The sequence below is a fragment of the Megalobrama amblycephala genome, linkage group LG6, assembly GCF_018812025.1.
Source record: "Megalobrama amblycephala isolate DHTTF-2021 linkage group LG6, ASM1881202v1, whole genome shotgun sequence".
Classification (NCBI taxonomy): domain Eukaryota; kingdom Metazoa; phylum Chordata; class Actinopteri; order Cypriniformes; family Xenocyprididae; genus Megalobrama; species Megalobrama amblycephala.
The window spans coordinates 20835990-20862414 of record NC_063049.1 but is presented as its reverse complement, the minus strand read 5'-3'; the positions used below and the strand labels follow the sequence as shown (position 1 = coordinate 20862414).

Below are 26425 nucleotides of genomic sequence, written 5' to 3'. Positions count from 1 at the left end.
GAAAGGCCCAGTTTAACACACATGGCTTAGCCTAAGCCAGGATTAGACCTTAGTTCAATTAAGATATTTAAGTTTCTTATATAAATGAAGACTTCAGATGCAAAAGCCTCTAAGTGCCATTTGAAATTTTCTTCTAAAATGAGCATTTTTATCAAGCTTGTATGTTTAGGGTCAGTAATTTCATTCTGATGGCAATTCCTTTTCATTGCCATTAGAGTGAAATTACTGACCATACAAGCTTGATAAAAATGCTCAGTTTTCAGATGGCAATTAGAGGTTTTTGCATCTGAAGTCTTCAAATGTACACTAAAAAATATCATTACTGGTGTGCATCTTGAGACAAAACAATGGCAGAGACATATTTTAAGATAAGTCAGTAAAAGTTGCTTTCAGTTAAAACAGCTCAATCATGCATTTTAGTCTGAGACTAGCTTAAAGGGTTAGTTCACCCGAAAATTCTGTCATTTATTACTTACCCTCATGCCGTTCCTCACCTGTAAGACCTTCGTTGATCTTTGGAACACAAATTAAGATATTTTAGTTGAAATTCGATGGCTCCGTGAGGCCTCCATAGGGAGCAATGACATTTCCTCACTCAAGATCCATAAAGGTACTAAAAACATATTTAAATGGGTTCATGTGAGTACAGTGGTTCAATATTAATATTATAAAGTGACGAGAATATTTTTGGTGCGCCAAAAAAACAAAATAAAGACTTATTTAGTGATGGCCGATTTCAAAACACTGCTTCATGAAGCATCGGATCATAATTGAATCAGTGTGTCGAATCATGATTCGGATCGTCCGTCAAACTGCCAAACGGCTGAAATCACGTGACTTTGGCGCTCCGAACAGCTGATTCGACACATGATTCATCTGTGCTCCGATGCTTCCTGAAGCTGTGTTTTGAAATCGGCCAGCACTATATAAGTCGTTATTTTGTTTTTTGGCGCACCAAAAATATTCTCGTCGCTTTATAATATTAATATTGAACCACTGTACTCACATGAACTGATTTAAATATGTTTTTAGTGCATTGATGGATCTTGAGAGAGGAAATGTCATTGCTCCCTATGAAGGTCTCACGGAGCTATCGGATTTCAACTAAAATATCTTAATTTGTGTTCCAAAGATCAACGAAGGTCTTACGGGTGTAGAACGGCATGAGGGTGAGTAATACAGAATTTTCATTTTTGGGTGAACTAAGCCTTGTCTGTGAAAACAGGGGTAAAAGTTTTAGTACTAACAACACTAAAAGCCTTGATGTTTTGCGGGGGTATTTGAACTGTTCCACTGCATACCTGAAGAGGTCGCTGTTACACCTATGGACTACACTTAAATTGCTTTCATAAAAATGTATTTGTCCAGCAGGAAGTACATAAAAATGTACAGTATATGATACGATATCACACATGATAAGAAATGCCAAGGTCGAATAAGGACTTTATAATTACCTTCTGGTTCCTCAACTTCATTGATCTCCTTCTTGATTTTCTTTTTCTTGTGTTTGACACTTGGCATTTTGTCTATATAAAGGGCAGAAATATGACAGTCTACTTAGTCTACATTTACACTAGTCCTATATAATAATTAGATTAGAAATCTACAGGACTCAAGTACAATAGAAACTGTTGAAGTACAGGCTGAGCCAAATATGAATTGATTTCATTAAAACTTCCTGTTCACATGTTGAAAAAGTAACTGACCTCTGGTGTCTTGACGTGACAGACCCAAAAATCAGGACTGAATGGAAATAAAACACAAAATATGAGACTCATTTCACTTCCAACTTAAGTCAATATGTAGTGCTGTGTGAGCACAGTGAGCATGTTGCTTTAAATTAGCCTCCTGCTGGATATAGCTCTTTACCGAGAGAAGATTATGAGGCCAGTTAGGTAAACAACACTGAACTGCTTCTTTCTGCCTGATTTATTTAAGCTCTTACTTTTAAGCAGTTATCAAGTCAATGACACTAAAGCTAAATCACAATAAAAATCATAAAAATAATCTATTTCCAAATAATATTATAAATAATAAATATTAAAATTAACAAAAATAAAATACATAGATATGTCTCTCTCAATATTAAATTGAATAATACATAAAATTATAGGAAAAAATCTACACTACACACTATGTGTTACAGTCAGTCAACAACACGTTGAAGTACAACATCCAGACAATGTTCAACAGGTGATTCGTGATCACAAATCATTGCAATGTCGGATTACACCACATTATAAGCAGGTCACATGGTCACACAATAACTATGTCAACACAACAACCACATATTAAGTACACAGAGTCCAGATAACAAATAACCAAGATTTGTTAAAGATGAATAGGACTGTGAATGGGACTGTAGTTGAAGACCATTAGGCTACATGTGTAAAAGTAAACAGACCAGTCAACTAATTCTGACAGGTTTATATTTAGGCTACTATTAAAACCTTATATGAATATAAATTTCCAAATGAATCCTACACAGCTACTGTAATAATCAAAATAAATAGACACGAATTTTACACAATAGGTTTAATGTAAGGCTCAGTACGGATGACACACTTTATCCAGTAGTCTACTCTTTGTCTTTATCAGTCAAATCTCACGATGCCTATCTTTAATGAGTGATGGTCGGATCTGCTATAATCCTCGGTGGCATAACTTACAGTTTGTTTTCTTCCCATTCTTCTCTGGCTGGAGTCGTGGTGCTGGAGCTGTTGCTGTGAGAGGAGGAGAGTCTTGGCTGTGCCGTCAGGCGGTCTAATCCTGGGCTTAAGCCTCACTCACAGACGCGCATCGGCCAAGAAGGGAATTAGTGTGGCATAGATCGGTGAGTGAGTGAGGACACAGTGAGACAACCACACATAGCCTACACACTGTGACAAAGCCCGTTATCTACACACCATTAACTACAGCTGTTACGTCATACACATTTATCCAGCATGCTTTTAATTTGCACAATAACACACATACACAAACTTAGTGAAACAAATACACACACTCAGTGTTAAATTTTAAAACAGATTTATTTTGAAAAGGGATTTTCTCAATAAATAAACAGCTAGGATGACATGCCAACATAATGTGTATAATTATATATGATATGACACAATATGATAAGAAATGCTTAATGAATGACAGGAAGAGCAGATTCATAAATATCTCTAAGATAGTGTGTGTCTAAGTTTTAAAATGTCTTTGGTATATTCTTTAAAACACCAAAAACAATATATATATATTATATATACATACATACATACATGTAATTTGGATTACGTAAACAGATTCCAAAAATGAAGTACTCGTAATTAGATTATATTACATTTTAAAATACACGTATTAAGACTACATTTACTTTTCTATTGACTACATGATTACATATTATTCTCACAATGGCAATAAATTATTCATAATTCATTGATTCTACTTGTTAGATTTTAAACATTTCTTTATATATATAAAAAAAGATTACTGCTTATATACGTTCAGAAGGTCTTCAAGGTTTGTGGAATTGCACAGAGACATAATGAAGCCGATCACTGAAAACTGAGATCCACACAGCAGTTGATCACTGGATTTACAGAAATCACTTCACTTTTAAAGTGTTTTTTCAACGTTGCATATCTAATCAACTCCTGATGAACAAATAATTATTATTTGAATTAACACTCTGAGTAATTTAACCATGTATTACTGTCGTTGGAAGGCTTTTTTCTTTCAAACACATTAAAATGTACAAATTTATGTCATTTCATATTTACATGCAATGCAGGGATTCCCCAGCTTTTCTGTCAGCTGAACCTCTTTGCCCTAATATATTCACTTGAAGTACTCCCTGAGATTTTAAATTAAGTTAGGTTAATAATAAAATTGTCAATAATAATAATAATAATAAATTATAATAAAATTATAGTTCACAGTTCTGTGATGTTGGTTAATGGTCACATGACATGCAGGTAAACAAATATTTTTTATTTTTTATTTTTAATTTTTTAATTATTTCATTACATAATAGCTCTTCATAAAACTCACACACCCCTGCAGTTCCATCACAAAGTCTGGGAAACCCTGCCGTAATGTAATATTTGATGCACTTCACATTGTTAATAACAAAGAATGGAATATATTTTATTTCTCTTTGTATTTTTATATAAACATGGTACAAGATTATCCTATTCAAATCAATGTGATAAATGAGTTAGGTTAAAACTAATCTAAAAAGTAGTCAGAATACATTACCTAAAATTAGTAATTTTACTAACTACAATTTTTGTCATGTAATTTGAAATCAGCACCAACTACAATTTGTGAGTAATCTACCCAGCATATACTGCATGCCACACACCACAAAAATGTTTATTGGAGAAAGTTTTAAAGTTTAATGATTAATCTAGATTACAAAACAATATAAAGTTGGAGATTTTAATTCTTAGACAAATTTAACTGTTAGACAAAAATAAATTACATTTATATTTCTTCATGTAGCTAACACTTTTTTTTTTTTTTAAAAGTTCTTCTACGCCAGTGTAAACAGTTTAAATCACCAGAAATAAACCAATAGATCTCAAGATAGATCAAGATCTAGTGAAGCTATTAAGGCCTAAATATGTGTTTACTATGATAATCCAAATGATTACTGGTGACAAAGAGGTTTTTACTCAAGGACTCGCATGCAAGTTCATTTGCCTTAAACTAAACACAAAAGGCATTAGTTTTTTTTTGAAATTCAGTTATTTTGCATTCCTTATAACGATTCAGAAATTCCCTGCCTTGTTCTTATGTGTGTCATGAATGATCAGGAGCAAACCAGCTGGCAGGAACCCATTGTGGTTCTTCTTGAGCATGTTGTATAGCTGTGAACAGATCCATGCATGAATCTTGCAGATCATCGTTCACAATCACGCAGTCAAAGAACTGACGGTACTTGCCCTCCATGGCCCTGCTTGCTTCCTCGATCTCCTCAAAGTCTTTATCCTGTGAAAACCAGGGGGAAAATATTGCATTACAATCAAAATCCATTAAGACACACTCTTTTCCTTCTGTTTGTAGCAACTTATCGATCGATTATCATAAAGAAAAGTACCACAAGAAATATCAAATGCATATCTTACATGAAAGTATCTCTTAATGTAGCTACTGGCAAGAAAATGTGGGTCTTTTCTTGTCTGCCTCATGCATTCAGGGGACGGAGGCCGCACAAATATGATGTAGGGCTTCAGCTTCTTGTTTCTGACTGAATGAATGCACTGAAATAAACAGATGTGAGCATGTGCTTCACTGTTTGCAATCTTACTAATGATAAGAACATAAGAAGTTTGGTTTTAATAAACATTATGACACTTACATGAGGTTCAAGGTCAATAACACATATTTTCCCATTGTCCAAAACTTCTTTGATTGAGTCTAAGCTGGTGCCGTACATGTGTCCGTTATGCTCTCCATACTCCAGGAATCTAAAAACACAAAAAACACTCCAGAGTAAGTTAAATCACAAGACCACATGATCAATTACATATGGTTTTTAGAGTATTTAAAACATAAAAGATAAGATTACTTGTGATTAACCACCATGTACGCAAACGTTTCCTTGGTCACATAGTGATATTCACGGCCATTCTTCTCACCCATATTTTGAGGCCGTGTTGTGTCTGGAGAAAAACAAGAGACATGTTGTAACGTCACAGTGTTTTGTTAAATAATGTAAAAAAACTAGCTTATTGCTTAGTTAAAGGGATCAAACAGGCTACATACGAGATATTGGTCCCTGGTACGTATTAGGGTTGATTTTGATTAGCCTCCTGCGTAATTCATTTACACCAACTCCTGATGGACCTGTGGAAAACATGGAAAAGCATTAAGGCATTAATGGGTCAAACTGTAATCAATCAATACAAAATGATAGTTATTGTCAGTTCATCTGTGAATATAACTATCAAGATTGCCAAGATTTATAATTTAGTGGACCATACCAATGAGCACGATGAGACGAGGGGGATCGTCTATGTGGCGCTGGTAATGGACCACCTCTTCATAGACGTTAGCTGAGGTGTTATGGCAGATGCTGACTCCGCAGGAATAACACGACGGCTTTCGTTTATGGTATGACCTCCTTCTCCATGCGCGCAGACTGTGCCGGAACCCCGCTGATTCAAACAATTCACTTTTCATTTGTGTGTTTGGGTTTATTTGATCCAAAATGGAAATTTACCATGTAAATTCATTTAGATTTCATACCTATGTATAAGCCCTGCATGTGTTCACCATTCTCACCCTCCTCTGAAACTGGACAAAACATACAGTTGATCAATGAAAAGACAAAAGAGAAGGACTACACGACTGATAAATTGTAGAAAGGTGGTTTCCTCATAAGCACATTTCATTATTTGTCAGTTTTATCAACTACTGGGCCAATGTCAATAAATACATATGGTAGCTTCATGGTAACACTTTATTTTGATGGTCCACTTTAGACTTTCAACTAAAGTTAAGTAACTTTGCAACTACATGTCAACTACCAGTCATTAGAGTATTAGTTGAACGCCTGCTAAATATCTGCTATCACTTTATTATGATGGTCCCCCAACAGACATGCTACTGATTAAAAGTAACTTTGCAACTCCAATTCAACTTAACCCAAACTTAACAGTCTACTAAAACTCTGTTGAGAGTTAGTTGGCATGTAGTTGCAAATTAATGAGAGTTAGTTCACATGTAGTTGCAAAGTTACTCATAGATAATAGTATGTCTAAAGTGAACTATCAAAATAAAGAGTAGCCATTCTCTCATTCAATGAAAGGCTCTTTCTTCAGAAAAGACTTACCTACCGAACTCAAAATCTTCTTCATCTGTAAAAACGAATAAAACATTGTGCTTGAAATTAAAAATTGTGCTAAAATTGCTCATACAACCCATACTATTTACTATGGCAACCCATTTCCGCCAATGAATAAAATTAAATAAAATAAAAAACTTTCACCTCACAATTCTAACTTTATTTCCTGCCATTCCGAAATAAAGTCAGTTTTGCGCTCATAATTCTGAAATTTAAACGCAGAATTCTGATAAATAAATCAGAATTCTGAGATGTTAACTAAAATTGTGAAATATAAACTCGGAATGACAAGAAAGTAAGTCAGAATTGTGAGATAAAAGTCGCAATGGAAGTTTTTATTTTTTATTCCAAGGCAGAGACAGGCTTTCATATATTTCCACACAGCATTAAATAAATGAAGACATGGATTGGTGGGATAATCACCTGTTTCAATGCATTTGATCTCATTCTCCTCTTCTCCTTTAGAACAAAGAGAGTTACACTCAACACACTCACCCAGCGCTACACAATTAATATGAATGTTTACATGTGGTTAACCAATATAATCAACATAATATCACAACTGGCCCTATTTACTCCATGCACACCCATTTCACACAATTAACTCAATTCCCAATTGATAAAAACAAGTCACACCATTGATTTTTCCTTGTTGGATATTCTGTTTCATGCAGAAATATATCACATTGTGAAATCTGACTGAACAGTTATGTACACTGTGTACTCAATAGAGAAGATTTTAGCAATAAGAATGACATATGCACCACATTTCAAACACAAAAAAAACAAGAAAAAGGGGAAGACAGAAAAAGATACATACCAACATCAGCTGCGCTCACTGTAGATGTCGAAGCAAAGAAAATGACAAAGAATTAGACTCGTAATAAAGAAAGATTGTGTAATAATAATATTAATGCAACATGGTGGGTAATCATATGAAAAGTATATATAACCGCTATTAGTGCATCATACTATTCTTTCATACTAAGACATAATACATGTACTTCAAAACAAATACATATCCATTCATACACTGTTTTAACAAGGATGGTGACTTTAATTGCAAACATTCATTCATTCATTCATTCATCCCCATGTACAGTAGCACTAATATCTGTCCTGTAAGTCTCATTGGCTAAAAACAAGCACACTACCATTCAAAAGACATTTCTATGGTTTAAATTATGCATGTTCTCTAAAGCACCATTGATCAAACAAGCCATCCAAAACATATTATTTAACCCACTGATGCTCTTTGTGTGGTGGTCAAAAATTACATAATGGATAATGTTTTTTTTTATTTAATATTTTGTATTTTATGTGATTTCATGGTACTAAATTATATTTATGCAGTAGTTATAATCCATTTATTCACTTTTTGAACATAGACCTGAAATTTCAAACTTAAACTGTTGTAAATCTTGAATGTTTAGGAGCAAAGACTTAAGTTTAAAAAACTTTTTAAAAAGTTATAGAATTTTACATGTATTGTTATGAAAAATGCACAAAAATACTATTTTCATTTTTTATATGAAATCTATATTTTTCAAAACACATTTACTCTAAAACTGTGAGAAAATCAAAGCCATAAATCTAAACAAGTTGTTCCCATTCCACATTTGAGGTTGATATATATCGAAAATGTAGCTTTCAGTAAGATTTTGTTTGGGCGCAGTACCAAATGTTTCCACTAGATGAAATGTGAATAGAAATGAAAATATGTTTGATATTTAGGATTTTAAATGGGGAAGATTACGTCAGTTCTTTAACAACAGCCGCTGAGAGAAGTGAATGAGAGGCTTTTGAAATCGTGACCGTGAAATCAGATGTTGTTTGGGTTTGTTGGACAGCGAAGATGGCGGAACGGCGCGTGGAAGTGTTGCAACAACACGACTGCTTGAATAACGCGTCTTCGGAAACATGACAACCGTACGACAAAGAGAAAAGCTGGGGAGAAACTGCTATGGTTTTGAACATATCGGGTGAGTGTAGAAAGCTGCTAACAATGTAACATGACCTGTTTAGATGTCAGCGACGATCTGCTATGTTTGTTTACATCCGCTTCCCCATGAGATCACGTGAGGTGCTCTTCTGGGTCTGATAATCTTAATAATATGCTTTTAGTGTGTGCTGCGCTACAATTTTCACATCTTGTAGTGTGTGCACGTGTTTGAGATTTGCGAGAAAAAAAATCTGTGAAGATTCTCCTTATGTGTGTGCTGCAGCCAGATTTCACAAAACTCGAGCCCCCGGTTTCACAGACAAGGCTTAAGCTAGTCTCAGACTAAAATGCATGTTTGAGCTGTTTTAACTGAAAGCAACTTGCACTGACATATCTTAAAATATGCCAGAGCCATTGTTTTGTCTCAAGATGCACACCAGTAATGTTTCCTTTTAGGGTACATTTATAAAAACTAGGCTACTTAAATGTCTTAATTGAACTAAGGCCTAATCCTGGTTTAGTCTAAGCCCTGTCTGTGAAACCGGGCCTAGAAGTGTGAAATTCACAATACAACATTTTTTCTAATGTTCAAAGTAAATTGAACTTTAGAATTGAACTAATCATCTTCGATGGGAAATGTTGTAGTTTTTGCGGGGCATACAGAGGAAACAGACACCGGGACGGCATCATTTCACAAACAGAATCACAAAAATATTAAGCAGAACAACAGTGATAATAATATGAAATCTTTTTCAACATTGATAATATTTTTTTTTTGTTCAGCAAATTAGCAAATCAGCATATTCGAATGATTTCTGGAGAATCAGGTGACACTGAATGACTGATGCTGAAAATTCAGCTTTGTCAATTTAATATAATATTAACATTTATTTAATATTATTTTATATATATTGTAATAAATTAACATTAAAATATAATTCATATTATTTTATCTAATAAAATAGAGAAGGAAAAAAATGTATTTTAAAGCTCACGTTGTTCAGAGTTCTGACTGCTGTGACATCATAGTGGAGATTCCGTTCTGGAGCACTAAACTGCAGCTCTGACTCTGGTCTGCTGTTGGTGTGTTAGGAGTGAACTGATCGAAAGACTTTCGAGATTTTCTGCAGATATATCGACAAATATTGAATTCGATTGCAGCATTCAGTGTCCATTAATGGCGCTGTTTAGCAGTGATTTTTATTCGACTGTTTGAGCGTTTCGCTCACTTCTTGCGCAGAAGGGAGACACAGCCGTGTGCAGCGCAAGAATTAGCGGCGGTAGAGAAACTTCCAGAGGAGTGTGAGGCCTTCGACTTCACTGCCAATGACAGGAAGTGCAGGAAGAGACGCCGCAAGGTACCTAAAAAGTGCCAGCTTGGAGAGAAAGAGGAGGAAAGAGAGGTGAAGATCGAGGGAAAGATCAGTCATAAAGATGAGACTGAAGAGGAGAGAGAGCCACTCAGACTTGAAAAGATAAAGATAAAGAAGAATGGACGTGTGCATCAGAAAAAAAGAGAGATACACAGTCTGGAAAAGTTGATGGAGGGAGGAAGTGAGCTTAGGGAAGCTGGAGAAAAGAAAAAGAAGAAGAGAAAACTGAAACAACGGAAGGCCACAGAGCCAACGCCTCTTCGTGTGGAGGTCAAACCTCTGCACGCTCCGGTCAGATCTTCCTTCTTGAAGCCAATAGAGGAAGAGGTACCAATGCCTCCAAGTGTCTCCGAACACCTCGCTCTACCAGCTGATCACTTCCAACCCCTGCCGCCGGTGACAAAACCACCTGAGAGTCCTCAGAAACCGGCTCCAGCACCTCAAGTGGATCCTCCCAAACTGTTGGTGGTTCCTCCATGTCTTGATGAAGTTGTTTCACTCCAGAACTCTTCATCCCAAGTGCGTCCTTCCAAACCACCGATGCTTCCATTGGCGGTTCCTCTGCGCCCCACTCCAGCGCCTGATGAACTGTTTTCTTCATCTCAAGGGTGTCATCCTAAACAACTTCCTACAAGCCAGACTCCTGCACCTGATAAAGTCGTTGCTCTGCAACGTCCTCCCAGCCGGAAGCCTCAGCTCTTTACTTCTTCCCCGTTTGAGCCGCCTCCAGAACTCATGCTGATTGATATAGAGGATGAGGAGAGCGAGTATATGACCTTCTGGGCCAGTGACTTTCTTAAGTCTGAACGCCCCCAAACACCGGAGGCTGAAATGAAACCGAGAAAGATGTTTGCTTGGTTGGAGAAGGACAGCGAGGTGCAGGAGGAAGCATGGGAGTGCGAAGTGGAGGAGGTCCAGGGATTTGAGGAAGAGGACCCCAGTGAAATGGGAGACTCCAGTGCCATACAAGGCCATGCCTCTGAGAAAACAGAGCTTGATGAGTTCTCAATGAAGCTCTTCTGTGTAACCTCTCCTGACGGTCCCAAGAATGAGACCCAGCACACTGTGAACATCCAGGAAAAGTTCAAAAGAAAAGTGCCTCTTTTTCTGTTCACCTGGGCAGAGGAGAAGGCCAAGAACAAGGAGGAGAAGAAAATGATCAAGGAGAAGGAGCGACGAGAAAAAGAGTTGCTGCTTGACCGCTACATGAACGATCCGAAACTGAAGCACTTGTGGATCAACAAGCACAACCGCAACTACTGCTTCTCCTAATGCGGATCATTGTCCCTCCTCACCTTTATCCTGTGTAAATAAAATCCTCTTTACCTCTAACCTGTGTTTGTCTCACACATGTAATATGAAGTGAATCAATTTGAACTAATTTGAATAACTGTTTAACCAGTGTTGGGTTAACGCATTACAAGTAAATTGAGTTACCTAATCAGAATACTTTTTTCAAGTAACTAATAAAGTAACGCCAGGGTTGGGCAAAAATACAAAATACCTTCATTTTAAATGTATCTAAATAAACTACAAAATACAGCAGCCAAACCATGTATCAAAATAAAATACTGTATTTTTGTATTTTAAAAATACTAAAAAAAATACTTTTACAATGGAGCATGAAATTTTTTCGCAAACCTTCCATCAATTGTCCTATTTGATCTATCCCTTCACCATTACACCTACTCAGTTGATTAAGTAAACAATGTTTGAAAGCAACAGCTTTTCTCTGCCCGAGTCATGCAATAAATCTGACATATGCACCAAAATACGCCAAATACGCATTATATTCCTTATCTGTCTAATAAAACATATTATATGTTTTATTAGACAGATGAGGAACTGTTTGGATTTATTCATCAACAGAAAACTGTTATATAGCTTCTTGTTTAAATCTCGTTTTCTTGATTTACTGCGAGTACCATGTTTTAACATGACTATTTGATCTAGTTTACTAACACAAGCTAAAGCAAAAAAAGCAGAAGTGGTGACGGCAGCATAATAAAAGTTCCTGCTCTCGAGACGTGTCACGCTCGTCTCTCATTATCAATCTCTCCAGCGGTCTCGTTCAGCTCCAACATCACTCGCCCTGCTCTGCTTCATACTACAGTAACATTAATAGTCTCATCCATAAACATGATTTCTGCCCGAGTCCTGCATTGAAACAACATGAAAACAACACCTCCCATGATTCCACAAAATCAAGGACTGAATAAGTGACCTCTAGCAGCTGGATTTAACAGATCAAATACTCACATATCCCTGTGATCTCCCAGATGAAGGTTAGTTTTAAAGTAACCAACAGTTTAATTTTTAACAGTTTGCGAATGACTTATAATTGTATCCTAATTTAGTTGCTTGGTGTTTGGTAACGAAGGGCCTACTTTGCATCAGCAACACAGACTCAATGACAAACAAGTCATTCATAAGAAGACAACTGATGGCACCTGTATTCATAGCAAGTAGTTTCTAACTAATTATTTGATTGTTAATCATAAATATAGGGGGCTGCTGCTCAGTATAAAATTATTTTAAGAAAATTATGTAAATTAAACTATTTAGCCTAGGCTACTAAAACGAACACCAAAACTTAACATCTGTTCTGAACAAGTCTGTGCAAACTATTGAGTAAGCACCAATCAGAGGCTGCACTTCTATGATGTCGTCATGTAGACTTCTTACAAAGTATTTTACAGTATTTTAAAAATACAAAAATACAAAACACTAAAGTATTTTGATACAAAATACAAAGCCATTTTCATCAACCCTATCAAATACAAAATTACAAAATACTATTTTGTATTTGAAATACGTATTTGAAATACATGTATCATAAATACTGCCCATCTCTGAGTAATGCATTACTTTTAAATTTACAACAACATATCTGAGTTACTTTTTCAAATAAATAACACAAGTTACTTTGTTTTCCCATGTATTGACTGACAGCTCTCCTGTCCCCAAGTTTAGATAAATCGAGATTAAGTGCAGAGACACTGTGTGTAGACATGACGGTTATTGTAGTTCTAGACTAAATGTGAGCATTTACTCATCTCACTTGCACAAAAGCAGAAAATGTATAAAATTCCACAAAATGTATAAAAACAGTGAAATGCAATCTCAGAAAATTGCACAAACCTGCAATAATTAAATAACGCAAGTAGTTACTTTTTTAGAGAGTAACTCAATATTGTAATGCAGTACTTTTTAAAAGTAACTTTCCTCAACACTGCTATTTTTTTCCTCTTGGGTCAACTTATTTATGTAAACATGACTTTTTTTTTTTCTTTTTTTTAACTCTCTCTATTCTCTCTGACTCTTAGATAATATAAAAAGGCTGTTTTTGCTACTGTGCATTCAAAACATCTGTTTAAACATCATCTTTCATGAGCTGCAGGATTGCAAAGCCTGCATTACATTGAGCAATCCGTGTTGAAATGTGCCTGAAATAGACTGAAATTATCAGGGACCTTGTAAATTTCAGACGCTTGTTTCAGATTCCTCAGAAGGATATGCAGAAGAATTCTAACATCTGGTGTTTACAAATAATAGTATCTAAACGTCTTAATTCTTCTTAATTGTTGAGCGTAAAACCGTGTCTACACCAGACGCGACTTTTATCACATTGTGCCGCGCTGCAACAGCTAAAAGCTGTCTACACTGAAGACGACTGTTGGACTATGTCAGAAATAGAACAGGGAATCCATTTACTGTTGGGAATTTGTCGCACCAGTGTAGACAATATCACTGATTATAATGGGTTCTATTGTCTTTTGTTGCGTCACGCCGCTCGCGTCCGTTGTAGACACGGTGTAAGGACTGCTGTGACATCATAGTGGAGATTCCGTTCTGGAGCACTAAACTGCAGCTCTGACTCTGGTCTGCTGTTGGTGTGTTAGGAGTGAACTGATCGAAAGACTTTCGAGATTTTCTGCAGATATATCGACAAATATTGAATTCGATTGCAGCATTCAGTGTCCATTAATGGCGCTGTTTAGCAGTGATTTTATTCGACTGTTTGAGCGTTTCGCTCACTTCTTGCGCAGAAGGGAGACACAGCCGTGTGCAGCGCAAGAATTAGCGGCGGTAGAGAAACTTCCAGAGGAGTGTGAGGCCTTCGACTTCACTGCCAATGACAGGAAGTGCAGGAAGAGACGCCGCAAGGTACCTAAAAAGTGCCAGCTTGGAGAGAAAGAGGAGGAAAGAGAGGTGAAGATCGAGGGAAAGATCAGTCATAAAGATGAGACTGAAGAGGAGAGAGAGCCACTCAGACTTGAAAAGATAAAGATAAAGAAGAATGGACGTGTGCATCAGAAAAAAAGAGAGATACACAGTCTGGAAAAGTTGATGGAGGGAGGAAGTGAGCTGAGGGAAGCTGGAGAAAAGAAAAAGAAGAAGAGAAAACTGAAACAACGGAAGGCCACAGAGCCAACGCCTCTTCGTGTGGAGGTCAAACCTCTGCACGCTCCGGTCAGATCTTCCTTCTTGAAGCCAATAGAGGAAGAGGTACCAATGCCTCCAAGTGTCTCCGAACACCTCGCTCTACCAGCTGATCACTTCCAACCCCTGCCGCCGGTGACAAAACCACCTGAGAGTCCTCAGAAACCGGCTCCAGCACCTCAAGTGGATCCTCCCAAACTGTTGGTGGTTCCTCCATGTCTTGATGAAGTTGTTTCACTCCAGAACTCTTCATCCCAAGTGCGTCCTTCCAAACCACCGATGCTTCCATTGGCGGTTCCTCTGCGCCCCACTCCAGCGCCTGATGAACTGTTTTCTTCATCTCAAGGGTGTCATCCTAAACAACTTTGTAGTTGTAGACACGGTGTAAGGTGGACAGGACTAGTCAATCATCATGAAGGAAGGGTCATGCCAAGAACAGCTCACTTTCAAGCTTCTTTACAGTAATTAGATCAGGGTGGAGAGAGGGCAGGGATAAGAGGCTTATGATGCCAACAACATCTTAAAGAGAGCATATTAGTTCATACATCTGTGTGTGTTATTAACGTACAGGGTCTGATGCAGGTGTGAGCTTGATAAGGTTGGGACCACCACAACTCCCTTTGCTTACTGCAAACAAAGGAAATAAAAAATTAATCCTGCTTAAATATTATCAATGACATAATTTTGAAAGAACTTTAGCAAAATTCAAAACTGACGATCTGAACTGGTTCGTGGAGGGGATGAGGCCGCAACACAATGAGGCACTGTGGAGTTTCCTGGCCTGCCACCATCGGATGTCCCTCTGGTCTACAATCTCCAGCAAGTCTCCTTTACTGAAGGCCATTCCTGCATCTGGGCAGGGGATTGCAGGGTCCTGCAGAGGACTGTAATCCTCCATGGCTCTCACATACAGCTAATGGACAGAGACAATCACTTCATGCTTTTTTTTTTTTTTGCTTCTTTTTTTTAACCTTTTTAATAAGTCATATTTCAGGAAGGGAACTCACTATACTGTATCTAGTGAGTATTTATTAAATGCATTACACTGCCAGTCAAAAGTTTGGAATAATTAAGATTTTTTTTTTTTCATGTTTTTGAAAAAATCTCTTATGCTCATCGAGGCTTGATTAAAAATACAGTAAAAAAACTGTAATATTGTGAAATATAATTACAATTTAAAATAATGGTTTTATATTTGAATATATTTTAAAATGTAATTTATTCCTGTGATGCAAAGCTGAATTTTCAGCATCATTACTCCAGCCTTCAGTGTCACATGATCCTTCAGAAATCATTCTTATATGGTGATTTGGTGCTCAATTATTAATAATTGCTCTTATTATTTATTATCAATGTTAAAAACATTTTTAACATTTTACAATTGAACGCATCCTTTTTAAATTACATTATATTTAAAATATATTCAAATAGAAAACAGCTATTTTAAATTGTAATAATATTTCACAATATTACTGTCTTTACTGTATTTTTGATCAAATAAATGCAGCCTTGGTAAACATAAGAGACTTCTTTCAAAAACATTAAAAACTTTTTACTAGTAGTGTAATTAATTATATCTATTTGTTTAATTTTATAAATATATTTATTATAAATAATACTGAGATTTTGGGGAATATTTTATGCAAATATTTGCGATGCACTTACTGTTGCTCGGCTGTTGATGGGTTGTGGTGAATTAGGGATCACTTTAAAAAGAATATTTCCCTGAGATCTGACCTGTGAAAGTGTGGGACACAGCATGAATGGATACAATCATTATAAGAGTAGGATTTAGGATTTATACATAGATTTAGATCTAAGTATCAGAGTATTCTGGAATGAGAGAAGAGTGGGGAAGGTTATAAGAAACACATAAGAAGATTTGAGTTTACCAGAATCTGAATGACGTGCTCAGGCTGCAGTCCCCGCACTTTCTGTCCATTCACTTCCACCAGCTTGTCACCAGGATGAAGAAGTCCTAAAAGACAAGTGAGCGCACACACACATTAGAGACTAGTGCTAGTCTAATACTTTAATACAACATCAAAATGATCACTTTCTCTACCGTTTGGTTTCACTAATGGCTCAGACATACACACTTCACCTTTAAAGGGATAGCCAAACACAATTAGAGTTATATTAAAAATATTCTGGCTCTTCCGAGCTTTATGAGTGAATGGTACCATTTTTTGAAGGCCAAAAAAAGCGCATCCATCCATTATAAAAGTAATCCATACGGCTCCAGGTGGTTCTGAAGCAAAGCGATGCGTTTTTGTAAGAAAAACATCCATAATAACTCACAAAATATCCATAATAACATAATAAACTCATAAACTCTGATTGTGTTTAGCTGAAAGAAGAAAGACATATACACCTAGGATGACTTGGGGGTGAGTAAATTATGATATGATTTTCATGTTTGAGTGAACTATCCCTTTAAAGTCAGCATGAAAAGAAAATTCATTAAATTAAATGGATGTTATTGATCTTATTGTGGACAATTCATCCATGCATACGTTTCAATTTAAAAAATTTCTGACCTCATAATTTTAAACAACTCGATCTTCTGGTGAAACGAAATGTGACCTATGCCGAAGTTCTTCAATCATTTAGTCAACTTAAACTCCGCCCCTTTCTTACAATTGATGGCAGGCTAGCATTCAGATCTGCCTCCAGCCAATCAGCCGATGGGTAGAACTTGGATGTACGTCTCAACGTAGAAATTAACTGACGCTACTTCGTTTCATCCCAACTTTTAGTTTTCTCCATCAATTTAAAGGGTTAGTTCACCCAAAAATGAAAATGATGTCATTAATTACTCACCCTCATGTCGTTCCAAACCCGTAAGACCTTTGTTCATCTTCGGAACACAGTTTAAGATATTTTAGATTTAGTCCGAGAGCTTTCTGTCCCTCCATTGATAATGTATGTACGGTATACTGTCCATGTCCAGAAAGGTAATAAAAACATCATCAAAGTAGTCCATGTGACATCAGTGGATTAGTTAGAAGTTTTTGAAGCATCGAAAATACATTTTGGTCCAAAAATAACAAAAACTACGACTTTATTCAGCATTGTCTTCTCTTCCGGAATCCTTTCCATTGAATCGATTCCATTGAATTGATTCCATTGAATCCTTTCATCTGTCGGCGTTGGTAATGCACTTTTACGTCGTTGTTTTTGGCGATTAGGACATCCGCGACATGCACAAAAATATAGCAATACCAAAATACAAACAATGTAGAATAGCTTGAAAACAGCGTGCGTCTCCCTCAGACTGTAAACGAAGCTCGGGCGCACTACATAACACGTCATCAGCGTCACTGCGGAGTCGTGAACCCGGATTGACAACAGACCCGGAAGAGAAGACAATGCTGAATAAAGTCGTAGTTTTTGTTATTTTTGTAACAAAATGTATTTTCGATGCTTCAAAAACTTCTAACTAACCCACTGATGTCATATGGACTACTTTGATGATGTTTTTATTACCTTTCTGGACATGGACAGTATACCGTACATACATTATCAATGGAGGGACAGAAAGCTCTCGGACTAAATCTAAAATATCTTAAACTGTGTTCCGAAGATGAACGGAGGTCTTACGGGTTTGGAACGACATGAGGGTGAGTCATTAATGACAGAAATTTCATTTTTGGGTGAACTAACCCTTTAACTACATGACTGAACCAACTGTAACTCTTGCTAAGTATGAGCTCAAAGAACAAAAAGTGTATGACTACCAACAGGTTACTCACCACTGCGATCTGCCAGTCCTCCATGTATCACCCTTGCAATAAAGATGTTCCCCGTTTTCTCATCCTTCCTAATAGTTGCCCCCTAAAAATGGGAAAACCGACAAGAATGGTCAACTAGTATGTTGTCTATGACTGCAGGCATCACATGGTGATTCCCACAGAGGATTGTACTGCTGTACATGAGTGGAGGGAAGCTGTGGGTGCAATAGAGGTCATGTTATGATGAAATATTAGAAATACGGACACTACAGTAATGAGATTGCAGAATTTAGTCATTTCAAACAGAAACATGCCTGACTTGACCTAAACTAAAGTGTGATAGAGGTCAAAGAGGAACCTGAGAGTTTCAAAAGTTTAGGGAAAGACAAGTAGGACTGATAAATGAGTTGATAAATGAGCTTCAGATGAAGAATGAAGTCAGAACAAAGTGTTTTACTTTGAAGGCAAGGAATCTCTTGAACAATGTTAACAAACACAAATGAATGAATCGTTACATAGGTCTTGAGTATGGATGGGATGAACAAGAGATACAAATAAGAAAAAGATCAAGTAATTGCCTGTTTGTTGTGTAGTTCCATTGTAGTGAATAATTTCATCGCCCCATTCAGTAAAATCAGAACCAGAAAATTCAGCAAAGAGTAATGTTAGGAGAGAGAAGTGGGAGCACAGTCACTCTTATTTCCTCATCTTTGACTTTTTCTTCTTGCTAGAGAGGCAAAGTATTGTATCACAGTCATCGTTTGGACTGGAGGCCGTCAAACCATTTGATAGGGAAGTCTGTCCAGTTTTATTTCCTGGTGTTACAGACCTGTTTCTGGTCTGGCTTGATGAAGCCTTGCATTGTGGTGCTACATGAGGAACATCCATGTTACAGCTTAGAGAAGAGGAGGAAAATGATGATGCGGTTGAGGATGAAGATGACGAGAAAGAGGATGAGAAAAGAGGAGTGGTGCTGAAAGATTTCTTGGTTGGCACTATTGGCGAGTAGGTGCTGGCCGTTTTTGAGACGTGTTGGGGTCTGGAAGCATGTCTCACTTCTGGAGACTTGCTGGTGATAATAAGACCCTGCAGTTTGTCCACCACTTCCACCAACAGACTCAATGCCTGGGCATTTTCTTCCATGCTGTCCGTCATTCTCTCTGTTGCCGCCACCATCTTCTGCCTGAGATCTTGAGCGTCACCGGTACTAGAGTCCATACTGCTAGCGACTGCATGGACAGTGGACCTCAGCTCATCCAGGCTGTGTTGCTTTTTGACCACCGGAGCTGGATGAGAAGAGCGGGTGGCGTCTATAGAATTGTGGCGTTGAAGCAGAGGGCTGGAGGGGGCTGTCTGGGAATGGAGGCCACATCCAGATGGACAGCATGAGCGCGGGTACACTAGAGATGAGGCGGTACAAGCTGTGCATGTATGGTGTTGATCTTCAACTAGAGTTTCTACACCATCTGTACAGTTCTCTTCAAGTTATGAAGGACAAAACAGGATAGATTAATTTGGTTTCAGAATTAAAGACAGTAACACAGTGTTTGGCCTCGTCAGGCCAACAGTACATGTCTCTAGGACATGATGACCCTTACCCATAATCACTGAGTCATAAACGGCCGGAGCTGACAGGTTCAGACCTCCTCCCGAGAGATGGGCAGTTTGGCAGCACAGGTTGCAGCTCCCAGTGGACTGATACCTGGGCAGTGAGTGTGGCTGTCCTGAAGGTACGGAGGACAGCAGACCTGTGGAGGATGAGAGGCCGTCTGCAGACCCCAGAAGACTCTGTTCCCCTGAGCCGAAACGCCTGGCTAAAGCCAGTTTCTCCACTGTAATTCGCCTAAGGCTGTTCCAGTAACTGGGTTTCCCCTCTCTGACACACTTATAAGTCAGAAAACAGGATGAACGTGTTAACCGACAAACATTAGACCAGGAAATGTTTGGGGATCTTACAATATAGGAAAATAAAAGTCAAGTAAAACCTCTATCTATATCTTTATCTGTTGCAATGACAAAATGATCTGTATCTTTTATTTGGATGGAACCGGAAGTGGGCAGCTTTTCACCAAATAAATAATTACGTCATCATGAAATATTGAATACCTGATTATTATCTAACTATCTATTACAATGTAAACAATTGTTCTGGCAACAGGACGTACACTACAAAAATATTACAGTACTATTAATACTGAAGTCCTTGGATTTCATTCATAATGTCTACGCTTTAGTCATATCGTTTTATAGACTCAACATAGCATTTTAATTTTAAATGTGTTAATCAAAAAGCATTGCTTTATCCTTGTGTTTGTTGGACAATCAATCAAACAAACATTTTCCTATTATTTGATAGAATTCGTAATTCAAGTCATTATTCATGCCTTCAAGAACACAGTACTCGATTTCAGTCACATCCCTGAGGCACATCTTTCTCCCACATAATTTTTCCGGTTACGCTTTATTTAAAAAAGTGTCCTTGTTGCAGTGTAAATATACACGTAAAGGCCAATTCACCCTGCACTGACAGACGCCAGCAAATGTGGACAATCACCAGATTACAGTATGTCACTTCTCAGACATTCCACAACCCGACAAGCGCCGATTGAGCATGTTCAATTGGCGAAAACAAGCTTCAATAGACGGCTACAGACAGGGATAACACACTGATCCAACAAAACCTGATGAAGTAACTGTTGCCATCTGTTGGAGTCTGTCGGTGCAGTGTGAATAATATTTATTAACAACTTATTTACTACAAGGTTAAGATTAGGGTTTGGTTTAAGGTTAGTTGCATGTAATCTTTCAAAATGTACTGTTATTACTATACTAAGTACATGTAACATAACAAGGACACTGTAAAATAAAGTGCTATCCCTTTTCCTTTCACTACACTATCCACTGAAAAATAAACAGCACTGAAGATTATGACACGCCACTGTGACCATAAGAATGAACTCAGTGAAGTCCAAAATCAGGGGTAGGACTGGTAGGATTTGTATTTATGTGCTAAAATAAAACATCTGAGTTCAATAGGTTTCAAAAACCCATTATTACGTAACAATACAGCACTTAGACTATACCGTAGATGAGACAAAATACATTTAATGCCACATACACTTTGCATGATACTGCATTATAGTATGAAGAGGGACATTTAAGTGGAATTACAGCTAAGCTGTTCGGTAACATATATGAAATTGCATTGCTATTTATGATCTGATCCTCACCAGAGGCTGTTTGTTCTTCACAAGGCAAACAATCCTCATGGCCTCTTCATTGTCAGGCAGTTTGTCAGGAAGGGGCGGCAACACTGGACCGTAGTCCCTTTGAGCCACAGAATCATGGGCAGAGAGCAAAGCCTAAATAGAAATACATAATAAATAGTCAAAAAGACTGGCCTAACATAAATGTAGCATAATAAATGTATCATATTAGCAATGAACGCAACCCGAATTACACTCTGACCTGCATATGAGGGCATTTCAGCAAAATATAAAGTTCTTGTGCCTCAGAGGAGGGAGCAGCCAGTCCTCGCACACTGGCCATAATCTGTGTGACAAGAGAAGACCGTTGAAAAGAGAACAGAGGATGATAGGATTACTTCACCCGGAAATGAAAATACTTTCATTATTTACTCACCCACATGTATGGCTTTAGAAGACTTTTAATATACTGAAATGCTCAAATCATCATCTACTCACCCTCATGTATGGCTTTAGAAGACTTTTAATGTACTGAAGCACTCAAATCATCATCTACTCACCCTCATGTATGGCTTTAGAAGACTTTTAATATACTGAAGCGCTCAAATCATCATCTACTCGACCACATGTATGGCTTTAGAAGACTTTTAATGAACTGAAATGCTCAAATCATCATCTTCTTACCCTCTTGAATGGCTTTAGAAGACTTTTAATGAACTGAAATGCTCAAATCATCATCTACTTACCCTCTTGAATGGCTTTAGAAGACTTTTAATGTACTGTAGTGCTCAAATCATCATCTACTCACCCTCATGTATGGCTTTAGAAGACTTTTAATATACTGAAGCGCTCAAATCATCATCTACTCACCCTCATGTATGGCTTTAGAAGACTTTTAATGAACTGAAATGCTCAAATCATCATCTACTCACCCTCTTGTATGGCTTTAGAAGACTTTTAATGAACTGAAATGCTCAAATCATCATCTACTCACCCTCTTGTATGGCTCTAGAAGACTTTTAAATGTACTGAAGCGCTCAAATCATCATCTACTCACCCTCATGTATGGCTTTAGAAGACTTTTAATGTACCGTATTACTCAAATCATCATTTACTCACCCTCATGTTTGGCTCTAGAAGACTTTTAAATGTACTGAAGCACTCAAATCATCATCTACTCACCCTCATGTATGGCTTTAGAAGACTTTTAATATACTAAAGCACTCAAATTATCATCTACTCACCCTCATCAATGGCTTTAGAAGACTTTTAATGTACTGTTGTGCTCAAATTATCATCTACTCACCCTCATCAATGGCTTTAGAAGACTTTTAATGTACTGTTGTGCTCAAATTATCATCTACTCACCCTCATCAATGGCTTTAGAAGACTTTTAATGTACTGTTGTGCTCAAATTATCATCTACTCACCCTCATCAATGGCTTTAGAAGACTTTTAATGTACTGTTGTGCTCAAATTATCATCTACTCACCCTCATCAATGGCTTTAGAAGACTTTTAATGTACTGTTGTGCTCAAATTATCATCTACTCACCCTCATCAATGGCTTTAGAAGACTTTTAATATACTAAAGCACTCAAATTATCATCTACTCACCCTCATCAATGGCTTTAGAAGACTTTTAATGTACTGTTGTGCTCAAATTATCATCTACTCACCCTCATCAATGGCTTTAGAAGACTTTTAATGTACTGTTTAGTTTTAATGTACTGTTGTGCTCAAATTATCATCTACTCACCCTCATCAATGGCTTTAGAAGACTTTTAATGTACTGTTGTGCTCAAATGATCATCTACTCACCCTCATCAATGGCTTTAGAAGACTTTTAATGTACTGTTGTGCTCAAATTATCATCTACTCACCCTCATCAATGGCTTTAGAAGACTTTTAATGTACTGTTGTGCTCAAATTATCATCTACTCACCCTCATCAATGGCTTTAGAAGACTTTTAATATACTGAAGCGCTCAAATCATAATTTACTCACCCTCATGTATGGCTTTAGAAGACTTAATATACTGAAGCATTCAAATCAATGGTTTCGCAATAAATTATATAAGGTTTTATGTGACGAGGGTAACTGAAGGATCATAGATTTTCATATCTCTATGAAATATCTGTCTAAAGCAGTAATAAAAGGCAGACACTGACCTCCTGAGATAGTCTTGAGGAATAAGGCATGTATGGTCTTGGGGCATCTCGACTGTGCTGCACCAGACACTCGTATACCTATGGGAAAGGACAAATCCTTAATATGCAAAATGATCCGGTCCAATGATCTGCCTGGTGTAATGTCAGAACTGGAAACTGGGGAAATCTAGTGTAAAACTGGATAGTCATTTGTGTACTGAATGACCATGTCTTACCCTAAGAAGAGAGTAGAGCCAGGGAGCACTGAGGAGACCGTACAGAAGATCGGCACCATTAATATCTCTGTCTATGGACAGTCTCACTTCCTCTACCACTTCTGCCAAGATCTGAGCCAGACCTACATCTGAGAAACAAAACAAGACTGAACTAAGAATGGAAAATTTATACCGAATGTGCAGTGGCATTCAAATGTCAGATCTTGCATAATTTTCAAAATTCTGTAATATTTGATTTGCTGCTATAATTTGTGCATGCAAATACACTCATTTAATCTAGTTAACAGTGATGTTGTGCCAACCATTGTCATCATGTCCAGGTTCTGTCATTAGCGGCTCCTCCTCCATTGATTCGCGCATGACAAGCTTCTCTGTTCATCAGATCACTGCAGCCCTATAAAACAAATCAGCGTCTAGAATACAAGAGCATAATCCGCATTTCTGCAGCCGAATTATAAATCATGACTTATGAGTGCACAACTGGTAGAACCATCATACATTTAGTTGGCTATAATGTTTTAAAGAAACAAAATGCTTGAAAACATTCTAGATTAAAGCTTTAACCTGTCATTTTAATTACTAATTCATAAAACCTATAAAGTACCCCTAACTGAAAAATTACCCATGTATAAAAATACTTGAGTAAATAAATTAGAACCAATGTGAAGAAAGCAGTAATTAAGACAAAAATAATGCTAAAATAAATAATACACCTGCTTAGAAACAAACATAGTTACTTTTATAACCTTTATTCTGGAGATATATCCAATACGATGGTCAGTCAGTGTCATTTGTTACAAAGATTATCTACAACAATACAATTAAAACATCTCAAATTGAATTTATCTAGAAAATTACATGTTTACTCAATTTAAGAACGACATTTCACATTGATTGTGATCTCTGAACTGGAGTGACTCAGTATTACGAAAGCAGGTCAAGAGGCCGTCATTTAAAGATTAGAGAATGATGCCACACTTACCTTCTTACACTCCTCTCAGTGTCTTCCTCCAAGTCACACTGCCACTTCTGCATCCCACGTTTAGACCAGGAGGCTATGGAGCATCTTGTCAGTTGAGTTTTATATCAAGGTGATCTTCTGCTTCTGGCCTGCCAACATGCATGTGATTTTACTATAAAATGTCTCTGGAAACTCAGATTGTAATCCTTTTCTATCCCACTTAATCCCGTGAGGGGCCGGCCTTTCTCGGTGAGCACTTCAATAGGACCGCATGCCACTCAAAGCTTCTTACCTCCTTCTGCTTTTAGAGCTTGACAGACTCACTCACACTTACACAATACGGCCCTACCAACTTTACAGCTAAAAATGGAAAATAAGACACGTGAAAAACATCACATAAATCCAAGACTTAACTCAGCCGGTGCCACAGATTTTCTACTGATATTATCATTACATAATAGACAAAGATAAACACGTTTGACAATGCCAGAGACTTAAAAATTGCAATCAAATAAATGCACAGCAAATAGATAAGGGAAAAACAAAACAAATCATATTTAATGAATGTGGATTTTTTTACTGTAATAATGTGAGAGCTAAAAGCCAGGATATCACATTGCTGATGGTCACAGACACTACAGGTACATTAACCAATGATAAATGCAACGATAATGCTCTTAAATTGAAACGTTTCTATATTATCTATATTATAATCAATTTATAACTATATAAGCTAGGTGGCAGAGAGGAAAAAACACAACGTAAGTTTCATTTCCCAGTTATGCAACATTTATTAAAGTAGTCTTTCCGAAAAATGTTAACAAAAATTTCATATGACCTCAATTCAAATGTGTTTAAACAAATTCATTTTCAAGGTGACAGTAATAATTAGAAACACAATGACAGTGCAAGTAATTTATCAAAACCAGTAATCTTCTGAAAACAAAAATAAAATGAGCCTTTACATATACAGTGTAGCAGTAAAGCTGCTGTCGTATTTATGATTTTCATAAGCAATGCCTTATTGACCAGCCTAGTCAATGACAATGACCTAACTAGTGACAGACCGAAATATTGAGTAGGCTGATTAATCAGAAAACATTACACCAATTTGTGATTAACGGCACCAGCCAACAATTGGTTGGTTTTCAATATTTGCCCAATGTTAGATATTTTCGAAATTTTTTTGTAATTGCTTAATTTCTTAGCAAGTCATACTATGTATACTGTATACACAGTCATGTGAAAAAGAAAGTACACCCTTTTGAATTCTGTGGTTTTACATATGAGGACATAATGTAATAAAAAAAAAAAATTTGTCCTTGGCAGGTCTTAAAATTAGGTAAATACAACCTCAGATGAACAACAACACTACATCGTGTCATGGTTCATTTAACAAAAACTAGGCCAAAATGGAAAAGCCGTGTGGGACAAATTAAGGACACACTCTAAAAAATGCTGGGTTAAAAACAACCCAAGTTGGGTTGAAAATGGACAAACCCAGCAATTGGGTTGTTTTAACCCAGCGGTAGGGTTAAATGTTTGC

At 37.1% G+C, this 26425-nt stretch overlaps 2 protein-coding genes and 1 long non-coding RNA gene across 4 annotated transcripts in view; 1 reads left to right on the top strand and 2 right to left on the bottom strand.

The window, feature by feature from the left end:
* tmem237a (transmembrane protein 237a) overlaps nt 1-2808 on the bottom strand; it is a 7729-nt gene extending 4921 nt beyond the window's left edge. For both annotated transcript variants that reach the window (XM_048193308.1, XM_048193309.1), the window contains exons 1-3: nt 2670-2808; nt 1707-1743; nt 1455-1526 (exon numbers count right to left, since the gene is read on the bottom strand). In XM_048193308.1, the coding sequence (XP_048049265.1) occupies nt 1455-1521 (67 nt within the window). In that variant the 5' untranslated portion in view covers nt 1522-1526; nt 1707-1743; nt 2670-2808. The remainder of the gene's footprint in view (nt 1-1454; nt 1527-1706; nt 1744-2669) is intronic.
* LOC125270090 lies at nt 2691-10118 on the top strand. Its single transcript, XR_007185248.1, has 2 exons — nt 2691-2833; nt 10018-10118. It is a non-coding gene; the product is annotated as an uncharacterized LOC125270090 (long non-coding RNA).
* Nucleotides 3011-26425, bottom strand: mpp4a (MAGUK p55 scaffold protein 4a). Its single transcript, XM_048193307.1, has 21 exons — nt 24901-26425; nt 24221-24312; nt 23919-24046; nt 23704-23781; nt 21796-21879; nt 21558-21689; nt 18349-18430; nt 16486-16571; nt 16259-16330; nt 15310-15506; nt 15162-15220; nt 7656-7673; nt 7259-7294; nt 6828-6848; nt 6238-6285; nt 5973-6146; nt 5755-5835; nt 5558-5651; nt 5348-5456; nt 5115-5249; nt 3011-4977 (listed from the first exon to the last, which is right to left on the bottom strand). Exons 2-21 carry the CDS (start codon nt 24276-24278, stop codon nt 4789-4791), a joined length of 1881 nt encoding a protein of 626 aa, XP_048049264.1. The 5' UTR covers nt 24279-24312; nt 24901-26425; the 3' UTR covers nt 3011-4788.

What these genes read in the sequence shown, in the direction of transcription:
- mpp4a (XM_048193307.1), bottom strand. Translation starts at nt 24,278, where the DNA reads ATGCGCGAATCAATGGAGGAGGAGCCGCTAATGACAGAACCTGGACAT. An exon ending in TGAAGAACAAACAGCCTCTG is followed by an intron (nt 18,431 to 21,557) that starts GTGAGGATCAGA and finishes TCCCATTTTTAG; the next exon opens with GGGGCAACTATTAGGAAGGA. An exon ending in TGAAGAAGATTTTGAGTTCG is followed by an intron (nt 6,286 to 6,827) that starts GTAGGTAAGTCT and finishes TGTTTTGTCCAG; the next exon opens with TTTCAGAGGAGGGTGAGAAT.